At 31.5% G+C, this 19,809-nt stretch overlaps 2 protein-coding genes across 2 annotated transcripts; one reads left to right on the top strand and one right to left on the bottom strand.

Annotated features, from left to right (window-relative positions):
* Positions 1-2,975: 2,975 nt before the first annotated feature.
* LOC100806764 (mannose-P-dolichol utilization defect 1 protein homolog) lies at positions 2,976-7,685 on the top strand. Its single transcript, NM_001255382.2, is given in 8 exon segments — positions 2,976-3,229; positions 3,481-3,634; positions 3,985-4,057; positions 4,154-4,220; positions 4,712-4,771; positions 5,195-5,255; positions 5,338-5,379; positions 7,304-7,685. Coding segments are annotated over 8 exon segments (708 nt in total). The 5' UTR covers positions 2,976-3,082; the 3' UTR covers positions 7,408-7,685.
* A 4,240-nt stretch (positions 7,686-11,925) lies between these two features.
* LOC100806231 (F-box protein At1g47056) lies at positions 11,926-14,152 on the bottom strand. The gene has a single exon (XM_003550274.5). The coding sequence runs from the start codon at positions 13,772-13,774 to the stop codon at positions 12,083-12,085; it is 1,692 nt and encodes a 563-aa protein (XP_003550322.1). The 5' UTR covers positions 13,775-14,152; the 3' UTR covers positions 11,926-12,082.
* Positions 14,153-19,809: the final 5,657 nt, after the last annotated feature.

Here is a 19,809-nt window from a genome sequence, read left to right as displayed (position 1 = left end):
TCGTTGCCACAATTTCGCTAAAATTTAACCTTCATAGTTTTTGCGATTTTATCTTTTAAAAATCTAAACATACTATAAATGATTGGACTGATTTCAACAAATTATTAGTTCCTCGTTGGCCCTGCCACATCGTTACTAGGCTATCTATCTACTTGTCTCTATTGCAAGTGTGGTCTATTTCAGCATTTTATAATCACCATATATCTAATTATCCTGAAAGACAAATCCATTAAGTAAAAAATGATTTCATATTGTTATATTACTAAGAATAACAAATAGGATTTTCATTTCCATAATGGACTCTCAAACTATCGTGCAATCTTTGTCCCGTCTCAGTACTCATGTGTGTGCCTTTTTCTTTTTAGAATAAATTAAATTAAAAGGTTTGCTTAAAAATTTATAATAATTATGCAATATTAAAAAAAAAATCTCAAAAGCATATATATATATTTTTTTTCAAAATTAAAATAAAAACACGACTGAGAAAAATCAAAACGTTAAACAACAACCAACATTAGTGTGTTTTGTTTGTCGTTGAGTAACTCCGAAACGTTCGTTCATTTAAAAGCTTCCTCTCACATACCTCTTTGTTCAACGGTCTTAGAATGCAAGCTACCAACAAACCGAATACACACTAAGTGCATGTTTTGGATTGAAGTTAGAAATATTGTGTGTACATTCCAATATAAATCTAACAGATAAAAATAAAATGAAAACAAAGGTAAGAGTCTTAATTCTTTGACAAAATTACTTTTGGCTAAAAAAAAAAAAATCATCAAATTTCGAAACATGCACTAAGTGGTGCAGGTGGACCACAAGACAACCCAATCTCCTGTGCAGGGAAGATCTGGGGTCATCACTCATCAGCAAAAATAAATTTGCCTACTGGAAAAATTAATATGACCATAAAAGGAAGATGATGGTTACTTTAATGTATGCTATAAGTGTTTGGACCAGTGGATGATGCAGATGCACCCAATAGGCTGGGCAAGTAGATGGACTTGCAGCTACCCAGAACAGGGCCCAAAATCTACCCACCCACCCATTATATAATGTGTCCCCAATTTTCTACTGTTCTTCACTTCCCTGTTCTAATATTTCATTGTCTAAGTTTTAAAAGGTGCAACATACCAATACCAATGACAACTCACGTTTGGTGAAATAATTATTTCAAAATTGGTTAGTTTAATTACATGTCGTAGTGTCGTACTCAATATATATATATATTGCTGTAATGATTTTTTATGTGTATTTTAGTGCAATGCTTTTAATGGCCTAAATTGTGCACGTCGTATAATTTGTATAGCTATAGTTTCATTTCATTAAAAATAAACAAACTATATATTTTGCAAGAGTAGCATGGATATTCTTCAGGAATTGTAACTCAAGTTGATGTTGACTGTTTTCTTTCTTTCTTTTTGTTTTTTACTTTGTTTTTTCCAGACTGCTTGATCTCAAAGGAATTTCCCGCAAATGGCTTTGCCTGTCATTTTCTTACTCATTGTTTTTTTTAGACTGTTTTTTCTTTTGGTTAAGTCTTACGTAAATTTTGTTTTTATATGTACGAGAATAGAATTAAAATAAGCGTTTGTTTTTGCTTTTTGCACACTTTTTTTTTTATTTTAAAGTTTAAACGATAAAATAATCTAATTTTAGTTTATTTCCCTAAACAATATTGTGTACACTTTTTCTTTTTACACAAACAATAATGTGTATACTTAAAAATTTTGTCTTTTGATACTACTTTCTTTAATTGGTTAACTTATATTTGTTTATCTCTAAAGCTGATTTAAAAAAAATTGTTTTTTTTTTAAAACAATATTTCAGAAAGTTATAAAAGAGTAATTATTTCTTTAAAATCAACATAACCCAGCATACGTTTAATATATAAATGATACGCAGGAATGCATCAAAATCATCAAGAAAAAATAATAATGATGCATGACATATTTCAATTCAATGCTTACATATTTTATTTTTAAGATTAATTTTATTTATTAAAAATAATCTGCCATTTTAATCTTCTTTTTTTTCAAATTTAATCCCTCAATTATATAATGGTTGCAATTAAGTTATTTAATTTATTTTTATTTACATAAACAATTCATATTGGTATTTTATTTTCAAATAATTAGAGATTTAAGAGAAAATTACTTAAAAAGATTTTTGGGTAGAAAATATTCATTCAAAAAATTTGCGGTTCTGTCTAAGTGGGCCAAACTGACCCATATATGCATCTATAAATCTAACTTAGGAAGCTATTATTTAAACCACCATTTTTACTAAGTACACCACCACTCTTTTTATATTTAAATTACCCATCATACCCCTTTTTCTCTTCCGAACATGTTTTTTCAAAATAATATATACCTATTCTATTCTGGAATTAATATGTTATTCCGAAAAAACATTTTTATAATAATAAAACATACCTTAACTAACTTAAGAGTTGCAATTTGCAATTATTGACATTGTAAACCTTGATTAAAAATTAAATATTTATTTGAACGCATTTAAAAGAGGTGTAAAATAGATGAAATTACTAGATTAGTGATGAATATACTTTTTTTTAGAAGAAGTGATGAATATACTTATTCGTTTAAATACATCACAAATTATTATTATTTTATCTTTATCTATATACTCCATTTTTTTTACTATTTATTCATTTCAATTTAAAAATAATCTTACATTATAAATAAAACTATTCATTATAAATCTAAATGTAATATCTATAATTATTCATAAAGATAATTACTTATTCTTTTAAACTATATCAGTTGTCATTATTTGTTATTGTTTAGTTTAAAAAATAGAAATAGAGGCGCAAAGTGACTTTTTTTTTGCACTAGTATACCTTAAAAATATTTATCCTATAATATATAATGAACAAACTAAAATTCTAACTATAGTTATTTTAAAATATTTCAAATGAAAAACGAATAAGAAAAAATTGGATGAGTGATACATTTCTTGGCAGACACTTGACTGAACCTGAGAATTCAGAGTGTAGAATCCATTTACATCAGAAGAATTCGTCAGTGAAAGAATCGTTTTCTTCAGATCTCACAATTAGAGAGCGATGGAATATCTAGGGATTGATCTAAGCTGCGCCGTTGGATCTCTCCGCCACGGCCAGTTCCCGGAGAAGGATTGCTTGCTCCCTCTCATTTCCAAACTCCTCGGCTACGCCATCGTCGCCGCTTCCACCACCGTCAAACTTCCCCAGGCACTATTCGTTAACCGCTTTCAATTTTTCATTTCATTTGCCGCATGCGTTTCTTTTATTATGCATTTATTCCGTTTAGTACTCAAGAGTGCGCTAGGCGTTAGTTAGTTAGGGTTTTGTTTTGTTCTGTTCTGTTCGATAAATGTTGCTATATGCATGCTTAGTCTCTCTTTAGCTTAGAGTTATAACGAGGTTTCCTAATTCGGAAGTATCGTGCTCATGACTGTATGTATTATCGTGTTGATGTTCAGATTATGAAAATTCTGAAGCATCAGAGTGTGAGAGGCCTTAGCATGATATCCTTCGAGCTTGAAGTTATTGGATATACCATTGCCTTGGCTTACTGTCTCCACAAAGGCCTTCCATTTTCGGCTTACGGAGAGTTGTTGTTTCTTTTGATCCAAGGTGTGTTCACAGCTTTGCTTATGTTTTGGTCTCTGTTTGTTCTTAGTGCAGAACTGATATATTGTAGGAATTGCCTCACGTGAATTGCGTGAAATTGTGATGTGTGTTGTTTTATAGAGTAACAGACTTGTGCAATGGTGTTTAGGGTTTGACAGAAAACAAGCAGTGGACAAATATGATAATGTGATGTTCTGAAATTAGTACTTGCATGAGCATCATAGGCTTTAGAATTAGATCATGCAAGTTGTTCTGATCAATCTTTTGTTAGGTATAGCTATAGCTATGCTATGTTGTGCTTCCACTTTCTTTGAAGTTATCTAACTGCTTCTTCCTCTCCATTTTTGATACAGCTTTAGTATTGGTTGCCATAATCTACTACTATTCTCGACCTTTGCATGCAATAACATGGATCCGGGCATTGCTGTATCCTACTTGCTTGCTGAAGAGTTGGATTTTATTCTTGCGATAAACAGTATAATTGAGTATTCTCGATCATTTCCTTGACACTTTGGTTTTCAGATATTGTGCTGTAGCACCCACTATCTTAGCTGGTCAAATTGATCCTCTACTCTTTGAAGCTCTGTATGTGAGTGACAATTTTATGTTCAACATACAATTACTTATGCTGCTATAATTTTTCTCCAACTGAACCTGTCATGATCCAACTATCCCAAAAGTTTAAGCTGTAGATGGAAACACTTGAATTGTTTTATATTATATTTCTAACATGGCCCCTCACACAAGAGTCCTTTGGGCTTGAAGCATGAAAATACACAAGCCCACCTACCTTGTGCTAAAATTAAACTTTGTTTATTAAACGAATGAGGGTGGGATCAAACTCAATACCACTTGGTTGTAGAGGCTTTGGTACCATTTCATGAATGAAATATTCTTAAAGCTTAAGTTGTTAGGTCATACTCATAGGTAAAGATGCACAAATGGTTTTATATTTGTTTCTAACAGAATCTTTCGTATTCCTTCCATGCTGCTGAGCATTTTAGCCGTATTTTATAATTATTTTGGTTACTAGGTTCTCATTGCTTAATATTTTTTTGATGTGGATATGATCTTTTGCAGGCATCACAGCATGCAATCTTTCTCTTTGCAAGGATCCCACAAATATGGCAAAACTTTTCTGTAAGTGAAAGCATAAACTTAATTTTTTTGTACTTACATACATTTGATTCTGCAGTCAGAATAATGGCTACTTATTTCTTCTTCAGTAATGACTAAATGGTTCTTTCATTGTATGCTGCATGATGGATTACTTATTTACTTGACACTAATTTCATAAAAAGGAACTTGGCTTCTGAGTATGCCATAGTTGCCATCCTACTCCTACCTGCATTTTTATGAAAACTTGGAGCTTTTGCTGCTTCTGTGTAATGAAAAGCTAGGATGCTTTGAACTCTGTTGGAGTGGTTATACTGAAATTTTTCATACTATGCCTCTACATTCCTTATAGTTGTTTTATGTCTAAAATATTTCATTTGATGAAGTTTGTTGACATTTTGTTTCACCTTTCTTATTCATCATTAGTAACTTACTATGTTTGAGCAGAACAAAAGTACAGGTGAACTCAGCTTCATAACTTCTTTTATGAATTTTGGAGGTTCAATGGGTAAGCTATTATGAGTTTAATAAAATTTAGGTTAAATTTTGTGTTGTTTTGCGTACTAATGTATTTGTTTTATTTGTTGCAGTTAGAGTATTCACCACCATCCAAGAAAGTGCACCAAAAAGTGGTAGGCTTGCTTCTTAATTTGTTTTCATCATCATGTCTTCTGTTGTTGTCATCATTGTCAATGAATGTTAACTCTGTTTTTGGTGCCAATAATAATGTTTATATGTTTTGAGAAGCTTAGAGCCTATTTGATTTCAGAAAACATTTTCTGTTATAATTTTTTGTTTTTACAAATAATCACAAAATGTTGCCTTGTTTTCATGGTTTTCTATATAAATCTTCAAAACACGTTTATAGGTAGAATTTTTGTAATTATTTATGAAAAGTTGAAAATAGAACACGTTTTCTCTAGCCAAATAATCCCTTAGGACCTTTTCAATTAATGACTTTAGAAACATTTATTTTAAAAACCAAAACATGTTTGCATGATGTCTCTCTCAATTTTGACATTAGAAAATTGGAAACAGTGCAGAGATTCAAAAGTGTTTTTGAAACAGTATGATTTCAAAGTAGTGATCTTGTAATCAACCAAATTCATTTAGTAGCAATCTCATTATTTACTGTAAAAATTCTTCCTCAATAGCTTCATCGAAATTTAACAAGCATCACCAGCTATTACTTTTTTCTGTCTGCATTTTTGATGAACCACAGATTGACAGATAGAAGTGAATAACTATCTTTCCCTTTTGCCTCATCTTTTATTCTTAAATCTCTGGCTTCATAAACTGATTAGCCATCATCCCATTATTCACTTTGTAATTGTTTCCCTTGCCCCTCCTCCTTCATAAAGTTCACCTGTAAAAGTAAATTATATCCATCTTGCATCTTGAGCAAAGAAGTTACACACACACATTTAAAATAAAAAGTAAGCCGGAGAATTCTCAATGATCTGGGTTCTTTTTCCTGTTGTATTGGGTTTTTGTGCTTCTGAGATCTTGGTATTCTTTAACTTCTCCCAGCAGTAGTTTTTTGTGATTTTGGCTCCAAGTTTATAGTGTATTTTAAAGGTTTGAGTTATGCTAGTGGCCAAAAGATGTTTCAATTGGCAGAGGGGGAAGAACAAGTCTGACTTTTTAGCTTGTTTTTTTGTGCATTAGTTTTCATGGTTTGATGTTGGATTGTTGGCAATGGAGAAAGATGGTATATGTTGTTAAGTGGTTTACATCAAAGCAAATATTTAAACATTGTGTTTTTTCAATAAATATTCCCCCATGGGTGTATTCCTCCCTCCCCCCCACCCCCCCCAATATGAAATTGTTTTTAATTTTGCTTTTGAAAATTAAGAGACAAACAACTAAACTACTACTGTTTGTAGCTAAAGACTACATTTTATTATTGATTGCTGGGATTTGGATCTTTTACTTAGAAATATGACATTGTTAATTTCAAAGAAAGACTAACAAATAACAATTATGTTGCATTATTTATGATTCCTTGCACAAGAAACTGTGGGTCCTTGTGCAAGACAAGACACCAATTTTCTTAAGGATGAATTTATGGCGCATTAGCACATCATAAAATATTATATGAAGTAACATATAGTACACATTTATCTTGGAATTGATCTAGTGAATAAGAAGGGCGGAGCTTTTGAGAACACAAGCTCCCTATAGACTTGCTTTTCCTGAGCCTTAAGGACCAGAAGATTCAAATTCCATGTTTTAATTCTTGTATATACATGTATAATTGTTGTCTTGTGATGTAAAGTTCTAATGCTTGTTGAGAAAATGGTGACTTTTCAATCAAGAGTTTCCTTTTAAATAGGATGGTAATATTGAAAGCCCAGCTACGTATTGTTTCCATTATTTTGTCTATGAAATTGAACATATTTTTCTTTCAAAACCATTTCTTCCATCTCCTTGACTTGATACTTACCCCTTTCAAAATCATCCACTTTTTTGTGTCTGTATAGAAGTACTGCACATTGTAAATTTATTTCTTTACTATTTCATATAATTGTGACTGTTTCCTTGATTCTTTTGAAGTTCTATTGGGCTATGCAATTGGTGTCGCAACAAATTTTACCATCTTGAGTCAGATTATAGCATACCAAAAGCCTCAGGTTGGAAAGGAGAAGAAAACAAAGTAATAGAACCGTATCAGGTTGTGTATATCTCATCATCCGGGCCAACCCTCTGCAGGTGCCACGGCATCCAGTCCATACACAGAATTTTGTCAGTCTTCAATCGAACATTACCTTATTTCAGATTTCAACTGCTGCTAGGTGATTATTATCATTTTTATTTTGGACTGTAGGCAGCAGTGTAAAAGTAACAGGTGATTATTATCATTTTTATTTTGGTACCTGAGATACTTGAGCTTCATGATTTTATCGTTATTTATCAAAGCTAAAATTTAAAGGATGCATCCAGGTTCTTTGTAAGAATCTCATATCATGATTCTAAGGCTTAGTTCTACCTTTTTTAAATCGTAAAATGTTGAGTAAAAGAAAACTCCGGATGGTTTCTCACCCCGGTTTTAATGTGACATTAGTTTGCCTGGAAAAAAACAAAACGTACATCTAATGTTTTTGGGTGTATCGGTGTGAAGAGGAGAGGGATGGAGAGAAAAAAATAAAAGAAGAGAGACAAATTGATAGATGTGACAAATTATGTGATAGGAAATAGAGAGATAGATATATGAAAAATAAGATGAAAGAGAAGTTTGACAAATTTTAAATTGATAACAATAATCCAAATTGCCTTGAGATTTCATATAGTTTCCCCTACTCTCGTACTTGAAAGGTATATGCACTTCGGCTGAAAGTACCTTCCAAACTGCATGGGCTAAATCGCCTTGTTATTTTGGCATTTACTGGCTTCTTTCATGAGTGTGGTAGCACGCAATTTTTATAATTTTCTCTATTCCTGGCCAATATATCAGAATGGCAGTGCCATCTATTTTTCCTCATTTAAGCTTGTTCCTTGTGGCATGCATCAATTTTATAATTGAAATATGTTTTATAATATCACAGTGAAGTGGCTTTGGTTTTGGGTCATAGCAACCAACACACCCACAACAAGCCGAGTAGCCAACACCATCAAACCCTTACGATCCCGCTGCCTCTTATAAATCACCTCATGACTGATTGTGGATCCCCCCTATTACAACTCCTCATCCATCAAGATTAGTACAAGTGGAAATTTAGATCGAATCAAAAATTTTTAAACGTGTACTTATATAAGAAAATTGATAGTGAAAAATGGGTAACCATATATGTTGAAATTTGTGCTAAAAATAAAATGTATGAAGTCAGGTAAGTAATTTTTTAAACAAAACCGATGTAACATTACCATTAACCTTGATGGAGGGTCATGTAATTATCCCTTAAAAAAAATTAATTTTAAGATTTTTCCAAAAATTATGCTTGAACCCACTTCTATTTTAAGGAGACAAAAATATCTTCGTAAAGCACTACCATGATACCACTCTGCTCTTTTTGAAGTGATGGTGTCGTGTTTTGTTTGGTTGTTTTTGGTATAAAAAAAAAAAAAAACTTAAGATTTTGGTAAATTTTTTAAGCGGTGTTCGTAGGTTTTAGATTGGAACCAAAAAATTAGCTTAATGGGATTTTTACCTCCCAACTTTTTAATTTTTATAAGTTTTACCATCAATCTTTTAATTTGGCACATTTTATCTCAACATTTAAAAAATTTGTGAATTTTACTCCTAGTAATTTTTTATTAATAAGCACAAAAAATAAAGATAAAATTTACCAAAAAATAAAAATTGGAGATAAAATTTGCTAAAAAAATCAATAGTTGGGTAAGAAATTGTCAAAATAATAAAAATTGAGAGTAAAAATTACAATTATATTATAAATAAGATGAAAGAATAAAATTTGTAAGTTTTTTAAAAATTTAAGTTAAAATAGGTTAAATTAATTTGTCGAAAGTAAAATTTGTTTTTGAAGTAAAAATTACAATTAAGCAAAAAAAATGTATTAAATTAGTTCGCTTTTTTAGTTATCTAGTTTACTAACGTACTCTATTAATTAATGATGTTACGTGAGAGAGTGACTGGTGATTCATTACTTTTGTGATAAATGTATAAAATAGTTAAAAGTTAGATAAGGTAAGGACCCTTTGAGAATAATATACCACGAGAGTGGTGCTAGCAATGGAGTATTTTCTAACATACTTTTTTATTGTTTAAATTTATTAAAAAATTATAAATAAGGTTTATTAAGTAGAGTGAGATTCACAAATTTGTGTTTTTCAATAATTTCAACAAATAATAGAGAATATGTTAGCAACAGTGTGTTAGTATTTTTTAATCTGATAAAATTGAAACAATACAGAGATAAGAAGTAAGGGTAGTTATTGATTAAATAAATTGATATTATTTTAAATTTTAAAAATGAAAAATAAATAGAATCAATTTTATTTGTTTTGGAAAAACAGACAATTCTTAAGTACATTATACAAAGAGTGCTGCCGTATGGTATGAATGCAAAACGCACGAAAAACATTAAATATTAACGTGGCGTTTTCCAAAACAAATAATTAATTAAAAATTTGGAAAAATGTAAAAACAAAACTTGATGGAAATATGTCATTCGTGTGTTTTAAGCGAAAACCATTTCATAAAAAACCTTTTTTCTTATACAAGTTGTGGTAGCTCCACTAACTACGGATGAAAGGACTTCACCAATTAAGAAAATGATTGGCCTCACTCAATAAGAATTTTGAATGTTGCTTGGGGTTAACTTTTACCCAATCTAATAACCAGTCAGTAACTTAATGGAGATATTGATTTTAATGCGACAAGGTTCGATGCTTGACATAGGAAAATGGCAATTGACATTATTGGAACACGTTAGACGTTGGACCAACTTTTGGTAATCTTTTAATGCTTATTTATTTTAGACAAATGCTAACATATGTCTAGAATATTGGTTAAGAAAGTAAATATATATATTGTAACATTTCTATAATTTTAAATACATTATGATTGCTAATAAAATTGTGATCTTTCTCCAATAGTCATTAACTTAAACTATTGATCTTCCGAGACTCGAACATAATTACAATTACTTCCAAGATATATGTAATTTACTAAAACTTTCCAATATTACCCGTCATTAACTTAGATATTGGTACTTCAAAAACAAAAACTTAGATATTGGTTTAATGGACCTTGGGCCAGTGATTAAATGCTTAAAATAGGAAAATGGGAATTGGCATTATTGGAGCGAAGTACCAACTTTTGGTAAAGGTTATTTTTTTGGTTAACAACTTTTGGTAAAGCTGCGACAAGGGTCTCTAACCTCTTTTATGGTTCTGCTATCTGCACTAGTGAAAGACAAAAGCTATTTTGGACTGAACATGATTTATGGTTGGCTTGATTTTCTTTTTTACCGAATCGAAACATGACTCGTCTGGTTGTATAAACAGTCCAGCGATCATTTTTCTCGGTTGAATCAAGCCAGTTCGTATCAGTTCATCAATATTTCTGAACCTTTATTTTGACCAAACCAGTTTACATAGTCAGTTCACAATCCGGGTTTTGTGACTTTGCTTGGTAATGGCTTTCATAAAACACTCATTTATGTAATAGTTAAATCCAACGGTACATATATGCACCATAACATAAATAAGGTGTATAGTGGTAGCACTCAGCATGTATGAATCGCATTCTGTAGAAGATAAATCGTCTCCGTCCACAATCAAGACACAAAAATATGATCTAGCGGTTCACCTTAAGCAGTTGGAAGATATTATTACTACGCGTGATATAAGTAGTTGGAAAATATCGCGAAGGGGAAGATATTTTAGCAAAGAATGGCAACAAAATGCCCAAGGTAAACATGAGTGAATAAACATATTTTCCTCATATAGAGCCCACTAGACCCTTCTCTGTTAGTCCTATTCTAAGTTGAGATCATGTCCCCTCGAGATTTTTAACCTCAAACAGCATTGATTTACTTTGACGTGGTTATGAACAATTAGCAGGAAAAGTTCAGAGGAAGACAGGGTACATCAAACAATAACAAGCAGTTCATTATATTCTTTTAAATCAACAACTGTATCACTTGCCTTTATCTTCCCAAATGACAATGGATGCAAATAAAATGTCATCTGCTTGCTGCCAAGGAAATCAAATCGTGTCAAAACTCATACAGAAGTCTTCAGATTGGACTGGATACGCTCAGTTGCACCATGAAGAGGCCAAAAAATGCTATAAGCAAACATGAAAAAGTTTGCAACATAGATACACCAATCATAAATCATATAAAAGCTAGTCATCCTTATCCTCTGCAAAACAATACATGCATGCTAACATGCGGTGGTTTCCAATCCATCCAATCTAGAAATCCAGGACAAGTTGAAACAATTCTGAGCACTTGTGCAGTAGGCTAGGGGATGTGAATATTAATCAAGACAAAATTCAATAGAGTAAGACTGTTTAAAAGATACAAACGAGCCACTGCATATGATTGAGTTTTTATATTCCTACTTTTTAAACAGTATAGTATTACCCTGTATGTATATGAGTATGATATGATATTGCCCTGGATGAGCAAGTGGACAAGTAATGAGTATACCAAACAAGTATAGAGCAAGAGCACCATCTACAATTGTAAAGAGAAAGGAAAAAAATGCGATTGTCAATTGCAACCGTGAAGCTTCAATTCCAAAGGCAATAAACATCACACGGCATAAATTTCAAATTTAAGTACAAGAAATATAAAAATCAAATGATACGACAACCAAAAACAATGAAAAATGGTCAAAGACTCAGGTTTTGCTTTGGCCCTGTCCCTAACCATGGCGTGCACTAGTGCTACCACCAGACCATCTCCTAAAAGTGCTAGCCGCTGAAATCCTCGTAGGCAAAAGCCCTAACCTCGACGAACCAGACCGAGTGCTCCTCAATGCAGCCGCTGAAATCCTCGCAGACATAAGCGCAAACCTCGACGAACTAGACCGAGTGCTGCTCGATGCAGCAGCGATTTGGGCAGGCATTTGAGGGAACTCTACACCATTGTCCTGTGCCCCTCCATCACTAGCACTGGCTTCCTGAAGCTCTGCCTCACCAGTATCTAAATTAACAGCAACTGACCCTCTAGTCCTCCTCAACCAATCACCACCCTCAGGGGTAACCCCTTTACACTTCTTAACCTTCACTTTCACCAAATTCGGACACCCATTCCCCAATGCCTCCATCCCTTGATCGGAAACGGGACAACTCTTAATACACAGTTTCTTCAAAGCCACACACTTTGCAGCAATGCAAGATATCTCAGGATCACCAACCGAATCACTTCCACACAAAGCCAACCGCTCGAGATTCTGGCAATTAGACGCCAACATTTCCAAACTCGCCTTAGTAGGGTTAACCCCAATTAGCACTAATTCAAGCAAATTAGGGCAACCTTTTGCAACAGCTATCAAACCTTCGTCCCCAATTCGATTCGCCTTCCATCCATCAATATGAAGCTTCCTCAAAAGCTTGCACCTGTCTGCAATAGCAACAAGTCCAATATCAGAACATTCAGGTGTCTTAACAAGATGCAAAATCTCCAAACTCGAATAATTCGCTATCGCTTGCAATCCAACGTCGCTAATCTGAAGCCTTTCGAGGTGAACCTCAACAATTTTCGTGACTCGATCCACCAATAATTGAAAGAGCCGGTCCCAATCGCCGGAGCACCGGAAAAGCTTCAAGGTTTTCAGATTCTTCGCGCCGAGAATCAGCGTTCCGAAACACTGTCCGTTGTATAGCTCCTTCAGGCAAACAGTTTTGAGCGACGCCGCAGCCACGCCGGGACCGATCGGCTCCGCCGCTGCAGTGTCAGCGATTCCACGGAGGCGCTTCACGGAGAGCTCCTCCAGCGCGGCGCAGTTGTCGAGCACCGCGTTCATGCCTTTGGATCCAAACGTGCACGATCCACACGAGAGCTTCTTCAATCCCTTGCAGTTCTTCGCGAACGCTTCCATTCCTGCGTCGGTGAGCTCGCGACACGCGCGAAGCTTCAGGCGCGTGAGGTTAGGGCACCGCTGCGAGATCAGCACGAGCGCGTCGTCGCGTATGCTCACGGATCTGCGGTCGCACTTCAGCGCGAGCTTCGTCACCGAATCGAACCGAGAGAACAGCGACGGAATCGCCGGAAACAGATCCAGTTCGGCGTTCAGAGAAAGCCTGTGGCGGCTCTGTCCTTCGATCTGGAGCCACCGCCGGCAAACGAGCGAACAGCGGCTCCGATCGGCGGAGCTGAGAAACTGAAACACCGAAGCCAGGCACTCGTTCGGGAGATCGGAGATGTAGTCGGTGGATTCATCGGCAACGGCCTCCACGCGATGGTTTTCGCCTTCTTCGGCGGCGCCGGAGGAATAACCGGCCATCGGCGAAACCGAGGCGGTGAATCTGGTCTTGGAAGAGTTGACGGAGCGGTGGCCTTGGTCCCTCTCGCGACGGCTAGCGACGGCGGCGGAGGAAACAGATTGTCCCATCCACGGCGGTTAGGGGAACGAAAGAGAAAACGAACGGTTGAGAACTTGAGAAATTGAAGGTCCTCACCGTTCCTCAGAGGAACCACTAACTCACTCACTCACTCAGAAGTAACTAACCCTCTTCTTCGAGGTTCATCTTCTTCGTTGGAATGGTTTTTTGGTTTCGAAATTCAGTGGCGGAATTGAAATCGATATTCATTTCACCTATTTTATTTTCTGCGCTCTGTTTGGTGTGACCCAATAAAGTGGACAAATTTTTTAAACGGTACTGCCGCGACCAGCCATATATGATTCAATACGGTATGGGCGACCCCACCGTGTTACCGTGGGGTCTCGCTCGTTTTTTGCGGCACGTGTGAAGAGACGAAGCGTGTTTGTGCTCTCAAGGTTTGCAGGTGAGTGATGGAGACTTATATAGCACGGAACGCATGTCACTAATCAGTAATCACTAAACAAAAAGCTTCTGGTTGCACGCATTTTAAGAAAATTAAAGTTATTTTATTTTGAGGGATTTTTTTAGTAACGACTAATAAGAAAGGATTATTTGTTTTTTGAAAGGATAAGGAAACATTATTATAGTACACTAAAACAGTGCATCTGAAATTAGGTCACGAATGACCAATAAATACAAACCAAATCAAAGAAAATTTTGAGTTAGTTTAAAATCATCATTCTTTCAATTTGGATCTTAAAGTTAGGAATTCAATAGGATCGGTTGGGTATCAAACCAACCTAAACTCTTACTAGTATTACTTAAAAAAAATGTTGTACAATTTTAGAATTGTAGAATTTTTTATGTTGTGTGATTCTATAATTATTACTTTTAATATTATTCATTAGTTTTTTTATTTTATTTTTATTATTATTACTATTTTATTAGGTGATCCATTGACTAAAAATAGGTAAAACATTAATTAATTTTTAAGAATACAAATAAAACTAAAGATTAAAAATGGAAAAAAAATTAAAAAGATTAAAAACACTAGTAAAAATTGATGAGAAATTAGAAGTTATCCGAAGAAATTAAGAGATTCAAAATTAAATTTAAAAAACTGAGATTAAAAATTTAATTAATCCAAAGAGTATATCAATGGAGCTAGGTACCACAGATACCCCCAACCCATATCGTAAAAAAACAAGACAGTGTTCATCAACGTGAAAAATCCTGTATAAGCAAACTTGTAATATAAATACTACTCCACCTACGTGACAGAACCAAATTAACTGAATATCAGTTGTAACTTTTGTGTCCATGTGCAGTTCTATCAGTATACCTTCTTGCCACTTCCTACAATCACTTCACAGCAAAAACTCCACCTACATGACAGAACCAAATTAGCTGAATATCAGCAACCCTCTAACCTGAGAATGATCATTGAATCTCCCCATTTCCTTTTAAAAACAAAGTTATTGATTGTGTAGGCAGTTTAATTTATTTTTCCAAAAAAGAATTTCATGTGGTTATCTTTTTTTAGATGTACATGTGGTTATCTAATGCATGAGGTATTTAAATAATTATTATGAAGAATATTTTTTTAAAATTTAATAAATTCTTCTCTTGACAGAGTTACAAACTCAAACTCATGATTACTAGTTAAGGTAGGATAACTTTGCGTCAATTAATTTACCTAAAAAAATATAATAATATTATTCATAATTGGATCAATGAGTATTTTCTTTCACCAACGAGAATGAGTTACAATGTTAATAGTTTAATAAATACATGTATTTTCATGATAAATAGCATATATCTCATTAATAAACTTCACATAGGAGTATGAAAAGAAATTAAAACTTAAAATATTTGAAAGTGATGATATGCTTCTTATAATTTAAAATAAAAATTATTATTATTGTTTTTTATACAAAATAATAGAGGTAGTATCTAATAATTATTCATTTAATAGTTTAAAATATTAAAATATTTAGATTAAAATATAATTTTTCTTCTTCAATTTTCTCAAATTTGCATTTTTAGTCCCTCTATTTTTTAATTGAAACGTCTCATTTTTTACTTTTAAAAAGTTTATAATTTTAATCATCTTATTTTTTAATTGAGGTATTTCATCTCTCACTTTTAAAAAGTTGATCTTATTTTTTAATTGAGACATTTTATTTTCTGTTTTTTAAAAAAATATATAATTTTAGTCGTTATGATCAATGCCAAACATTAGTCTATGTATTTTTGTAAATATTTACTTACAACTACTTGTTTATTATATACATAATAAATATTTTTCTAAAACTATTCAATTGTTAACAAGCTTAAATTATTAAAAAAGAATTAAAAAGTACATAATTAACAAGTTTAAAATTAGTCACAAAGATTAAAATGGTATATTTTTTAAAAGTGAGAGGTGAAATGTGTCAATTAAAAAATAAAAGATTAAAATTGTAATTTTTTTAAAAGTAAAAGACAAATATTTTAATTAAAAAACAGGAGGACTAAAATGGAGAATTTAAAAAAATAAATGGATGAAAATTACATTTTAACATTAAATACATTTGGATTTATTTATTTTTAATTAAACTGGTTAAACACATGCTTTAGTCCTTGTACACGTTGCGGATTTTCAATTTAATCCTTGTACATAAACATTTATTAAAGTTTATGCATTCTTAATTTGACTTTTATATGTGAAACACTTTCTTAATTTAATATCTATTACCGTATAATACTCCCTTGTTATCTTTTATAAAGGAAAAAACACAATTTTTTTTCTTTTATAAACAAATTTTGATTACTTTTATTTTATTTAATGAGATTATATTAAAAATATTTTTCATTAAATAGGAAATTTGTGCTTAATGTTGAGTTTGAATGAATGATAGTTTTAAAAAAATATTGTTTTTAATTAAAAATAAAATAATTTAATAAAATTAATTAATTTTCTTAATAATAAAGGGAGAACCGATGAAAAATGTGTTATATGTATAAAAACCAAAATAAAAATATGTTACATATATATGAATTAAATTAAGAATGCACAAATAGCGTCATAATAGCATATAGCATAAACCTTCTGTAAAAAAAAGCATAAACCAAATCATAATCGATAATATTTACATATACAATTATTGATTTAATAATTTTTTAACTACAATAACTAAATTGAGAATTCAAAGCATGTACATGACTAAATTATGCAATTAGCCTTAAGTTAAATACAGTACTGTCTTCCAACATAAATGGGTGGAGTAATTAAGGGGTAAGCAGGCGCCGGCGAGTGGTGCTAATAAATTTCGAATAACAATGGAAGATTGCAACCCTTGGGCCAGAACAAACGAGAAAGTGAGATTTTAAGTTTCAAATTTCAAATTTTAAATATAAACATTAATTCAGTCTTTTGCAGAAATTTAATAGAGCATGGACTGGACCGTGCCTACGTTGACTACTGAGTAGACTTGGGATTTGTTTGATTTCTTTTTTATTTTTTAAAATAATTCAATGTTATTTAGCAATTAAATTTTTAAAATTAACTGTTACTTAAAAAAAATAAAATATTTGAAATATAGTGTGTAGTATCTAATATCCACGAAATACATATGAAATCTTATTGACACCTTGAGGCACATGTCAATCCTTTGGGTGAATCCTAACACATTTTATCTATAAGGTACAAATTATCTATTGATTTTTATCTTTAAACTATATATTATTTCTAACTTTATCTATACACTACCACTTATTATCTACAAGTCCATAATTATTTGTAAGGATTGTAACAATCTCTACAAATAAGGACTTTAGTTCCATTTCGTTCCTCTAAGTACCAAGTTCCTTTGAATCTTTAAGACACATCTCAAATATCAGTTTCCATACTCATATATTCATATTTTTTTTCTCTTATTTTCCTAACTCATATATTTACTTGAGTGTCAGAGTTCTTTATTTTATAAGTCTTTCTTATTCTCTTAACAAACGTGACTTTCAATCAACTTGTAAAATTCATGAATCTACCTTAGCTAAGTTCATCCTCAATTTTAGATTTTAATAAATACATAGTGCTTTGTTCTATTCTTTTTTTTTTCAAGTACCTGTGAGACAAACTTCTTGAACATGAACATATCTTTAAGATACTATTTGCTTTTAAAAATGTTAAAGAAACAAATAGATTTTTTTTTAAAAAAAAACTAGTTAAAAAAAAAATAAACTAACAAGTCTCCGTTTTTCTTTTCCAACTTCCTCTGTTCACTATGTTGACTAACATAGAATGATAGAATACTCTCCAAGTAAGTAAAACACGGAACCATGTAGAAATTGCATATTGTTTTTTTCTTCGTAATAAGATCATTGATAGAAAGAATATTTTTTTAATCAGAATTAGTATTTTAACATGTGTAATATATATTATAAATGTTTATTTTTAATTTAACTAAAACTTGTATTTTATCCATATCATAATAATCGTCGTAAAAAAATAAATCTTAAAATAATTATTATTTTAATTTTTCAATTTAATATTAATTTTAAAAATCAATTAATTGTTATATCAAATTAAATTTGATTATGATATAAGACATAGACAAATATCATCCATACATAGTACCTCAAGCATCAAGTCTAAAATACATAGATTATTTTAACGATCGGTCTCTATAAGGCAAATGGTCCTCGATACAAAAATATGGGTATTACATTACGACTAGATTATGGGTACCACATAGTGTATAACCACTAAAAAACACGTATTTATTAAAATCAACAGTTCGATTTTAGAAATGTCAAACAAAATCTGAAGTAAATCGATCAACTATACAAAAAATGGTTCCAAGAAAATCTAAAGAAATTCGTCAAATTTCAATGATTTTTGGTTCCATTTGTTATTTGTCTTTTAATTTATCAGATTTGAACACCTGTAATACATAGTGAGTGAAAATAAAATCAAAAAGGTCATTACTGTGTTTATTTTGGATTATTTGAAACGGAGAGATTTAGAAAGGAAAAATTTAGGAAAGTGTTGTATATTTCGTTTTTTGTTTGGAAGAGGAATCAGGAAGGAGAAGTTGTAAAAATTAAATAATTTATATAATATTTTTAAAATTAATAAAAAATGTTAAAAAATAATAGTGAATTTTTTAATGATATAAAAATATTTGTATGTAATTTTTCTCTTTCTTTTTATTCATCCAAATAAATAGAGATTTTTTTCTTACTTATATCCATCTAAACAACACATTTTTTCTAAACTATTTTTTTTTATTTTAACATTTTCATTTCTTTATTTCCTAATTTTTTTTTATCTCTATTATTCTTAATGGAAACAAACCATACGTGATAATGTGCATATGATTTGAGGTGCACAAAAATTAGTTTCTTTCTTTGAGTTGTGAGTCATGGACGAATGGTAATGCGTTGAATGATAATGGTAAACTTTAGAAAAATCAAATGGTGCGTTTTAACTGTATTTTTTGGGTTGTGACTCAGTCATGGACTAATAATAATAGAATGAATGATAATAGAGAACCTAGAAAAATCAAATGGTGCTGTGTTGATCCCAACTGCCATTTCATTCATAATAATCTTTGGGACAACTATTCACCTTCTTTGTAGATTGTTCTCTAGTAAGCATGATACGTGGATCCATTGACAATGGACCCATTGTTACATCTTCTCTGTGGTTTGCTTGTGAAGAGAAAAATAATACGAGTTATTAAAAAAAATTTCTAATTTTAGTCAATAAAAAATAATTTTAAAGTAACTATTATAAAATTCATAAACTTATTAGGGGTAGCAGTAGAAAAATATTATTAGGAGTATATACAATAGTTTGTAATTAAATAATAGTGAATATATACAAATTAACTTAAAAAATAAAATGGGAAATATATTATTTTTTAATAAAACTATTAATTTAGTCTTTTATATTCTGAGTTTTAGTTTTGTTTTTAAAATATAAAATTAACTTTTCTTTTCATAAAAACTAAATTATTTTAAATTGAATTGTGAATACTTTTGTTAGGTGATTAAAAAATAGAGAAAACTTAAATAAGATGATTTTGATTTATTAGTACTATTTCATAATTAAAATTAT

Source organism: Glycine max, chromosome 17 (genome assembly GCF_000004515.6).
Source record: "Glycine max cultivar Williams 82 chromosome 17, Glycine_max_v4.0, whole genome shotgun sequence".
Taxonomy (NCBI): Eukaryota; Viridiplantae; Streptophyta; class Magnoliopsida; order Fabales; family Fabaceae; genus Glycine; species Glycine max.
The sequence above is the reverse complement of the archived record's forward strand: the minus strand, read 5'-3'. Positions and strand labels throughout refer to the sequence as shown.

What these genes read in the sequence shown, in the direction of transcription:
- LOC100806231 (XM_003550274.5), bottom strand. Translation starts at nt 13,774, where the DNA reads ATGGGACAATCTGTTTCCTCCGCCGCCGTCGCTAGCCGTCGCGAGAGG.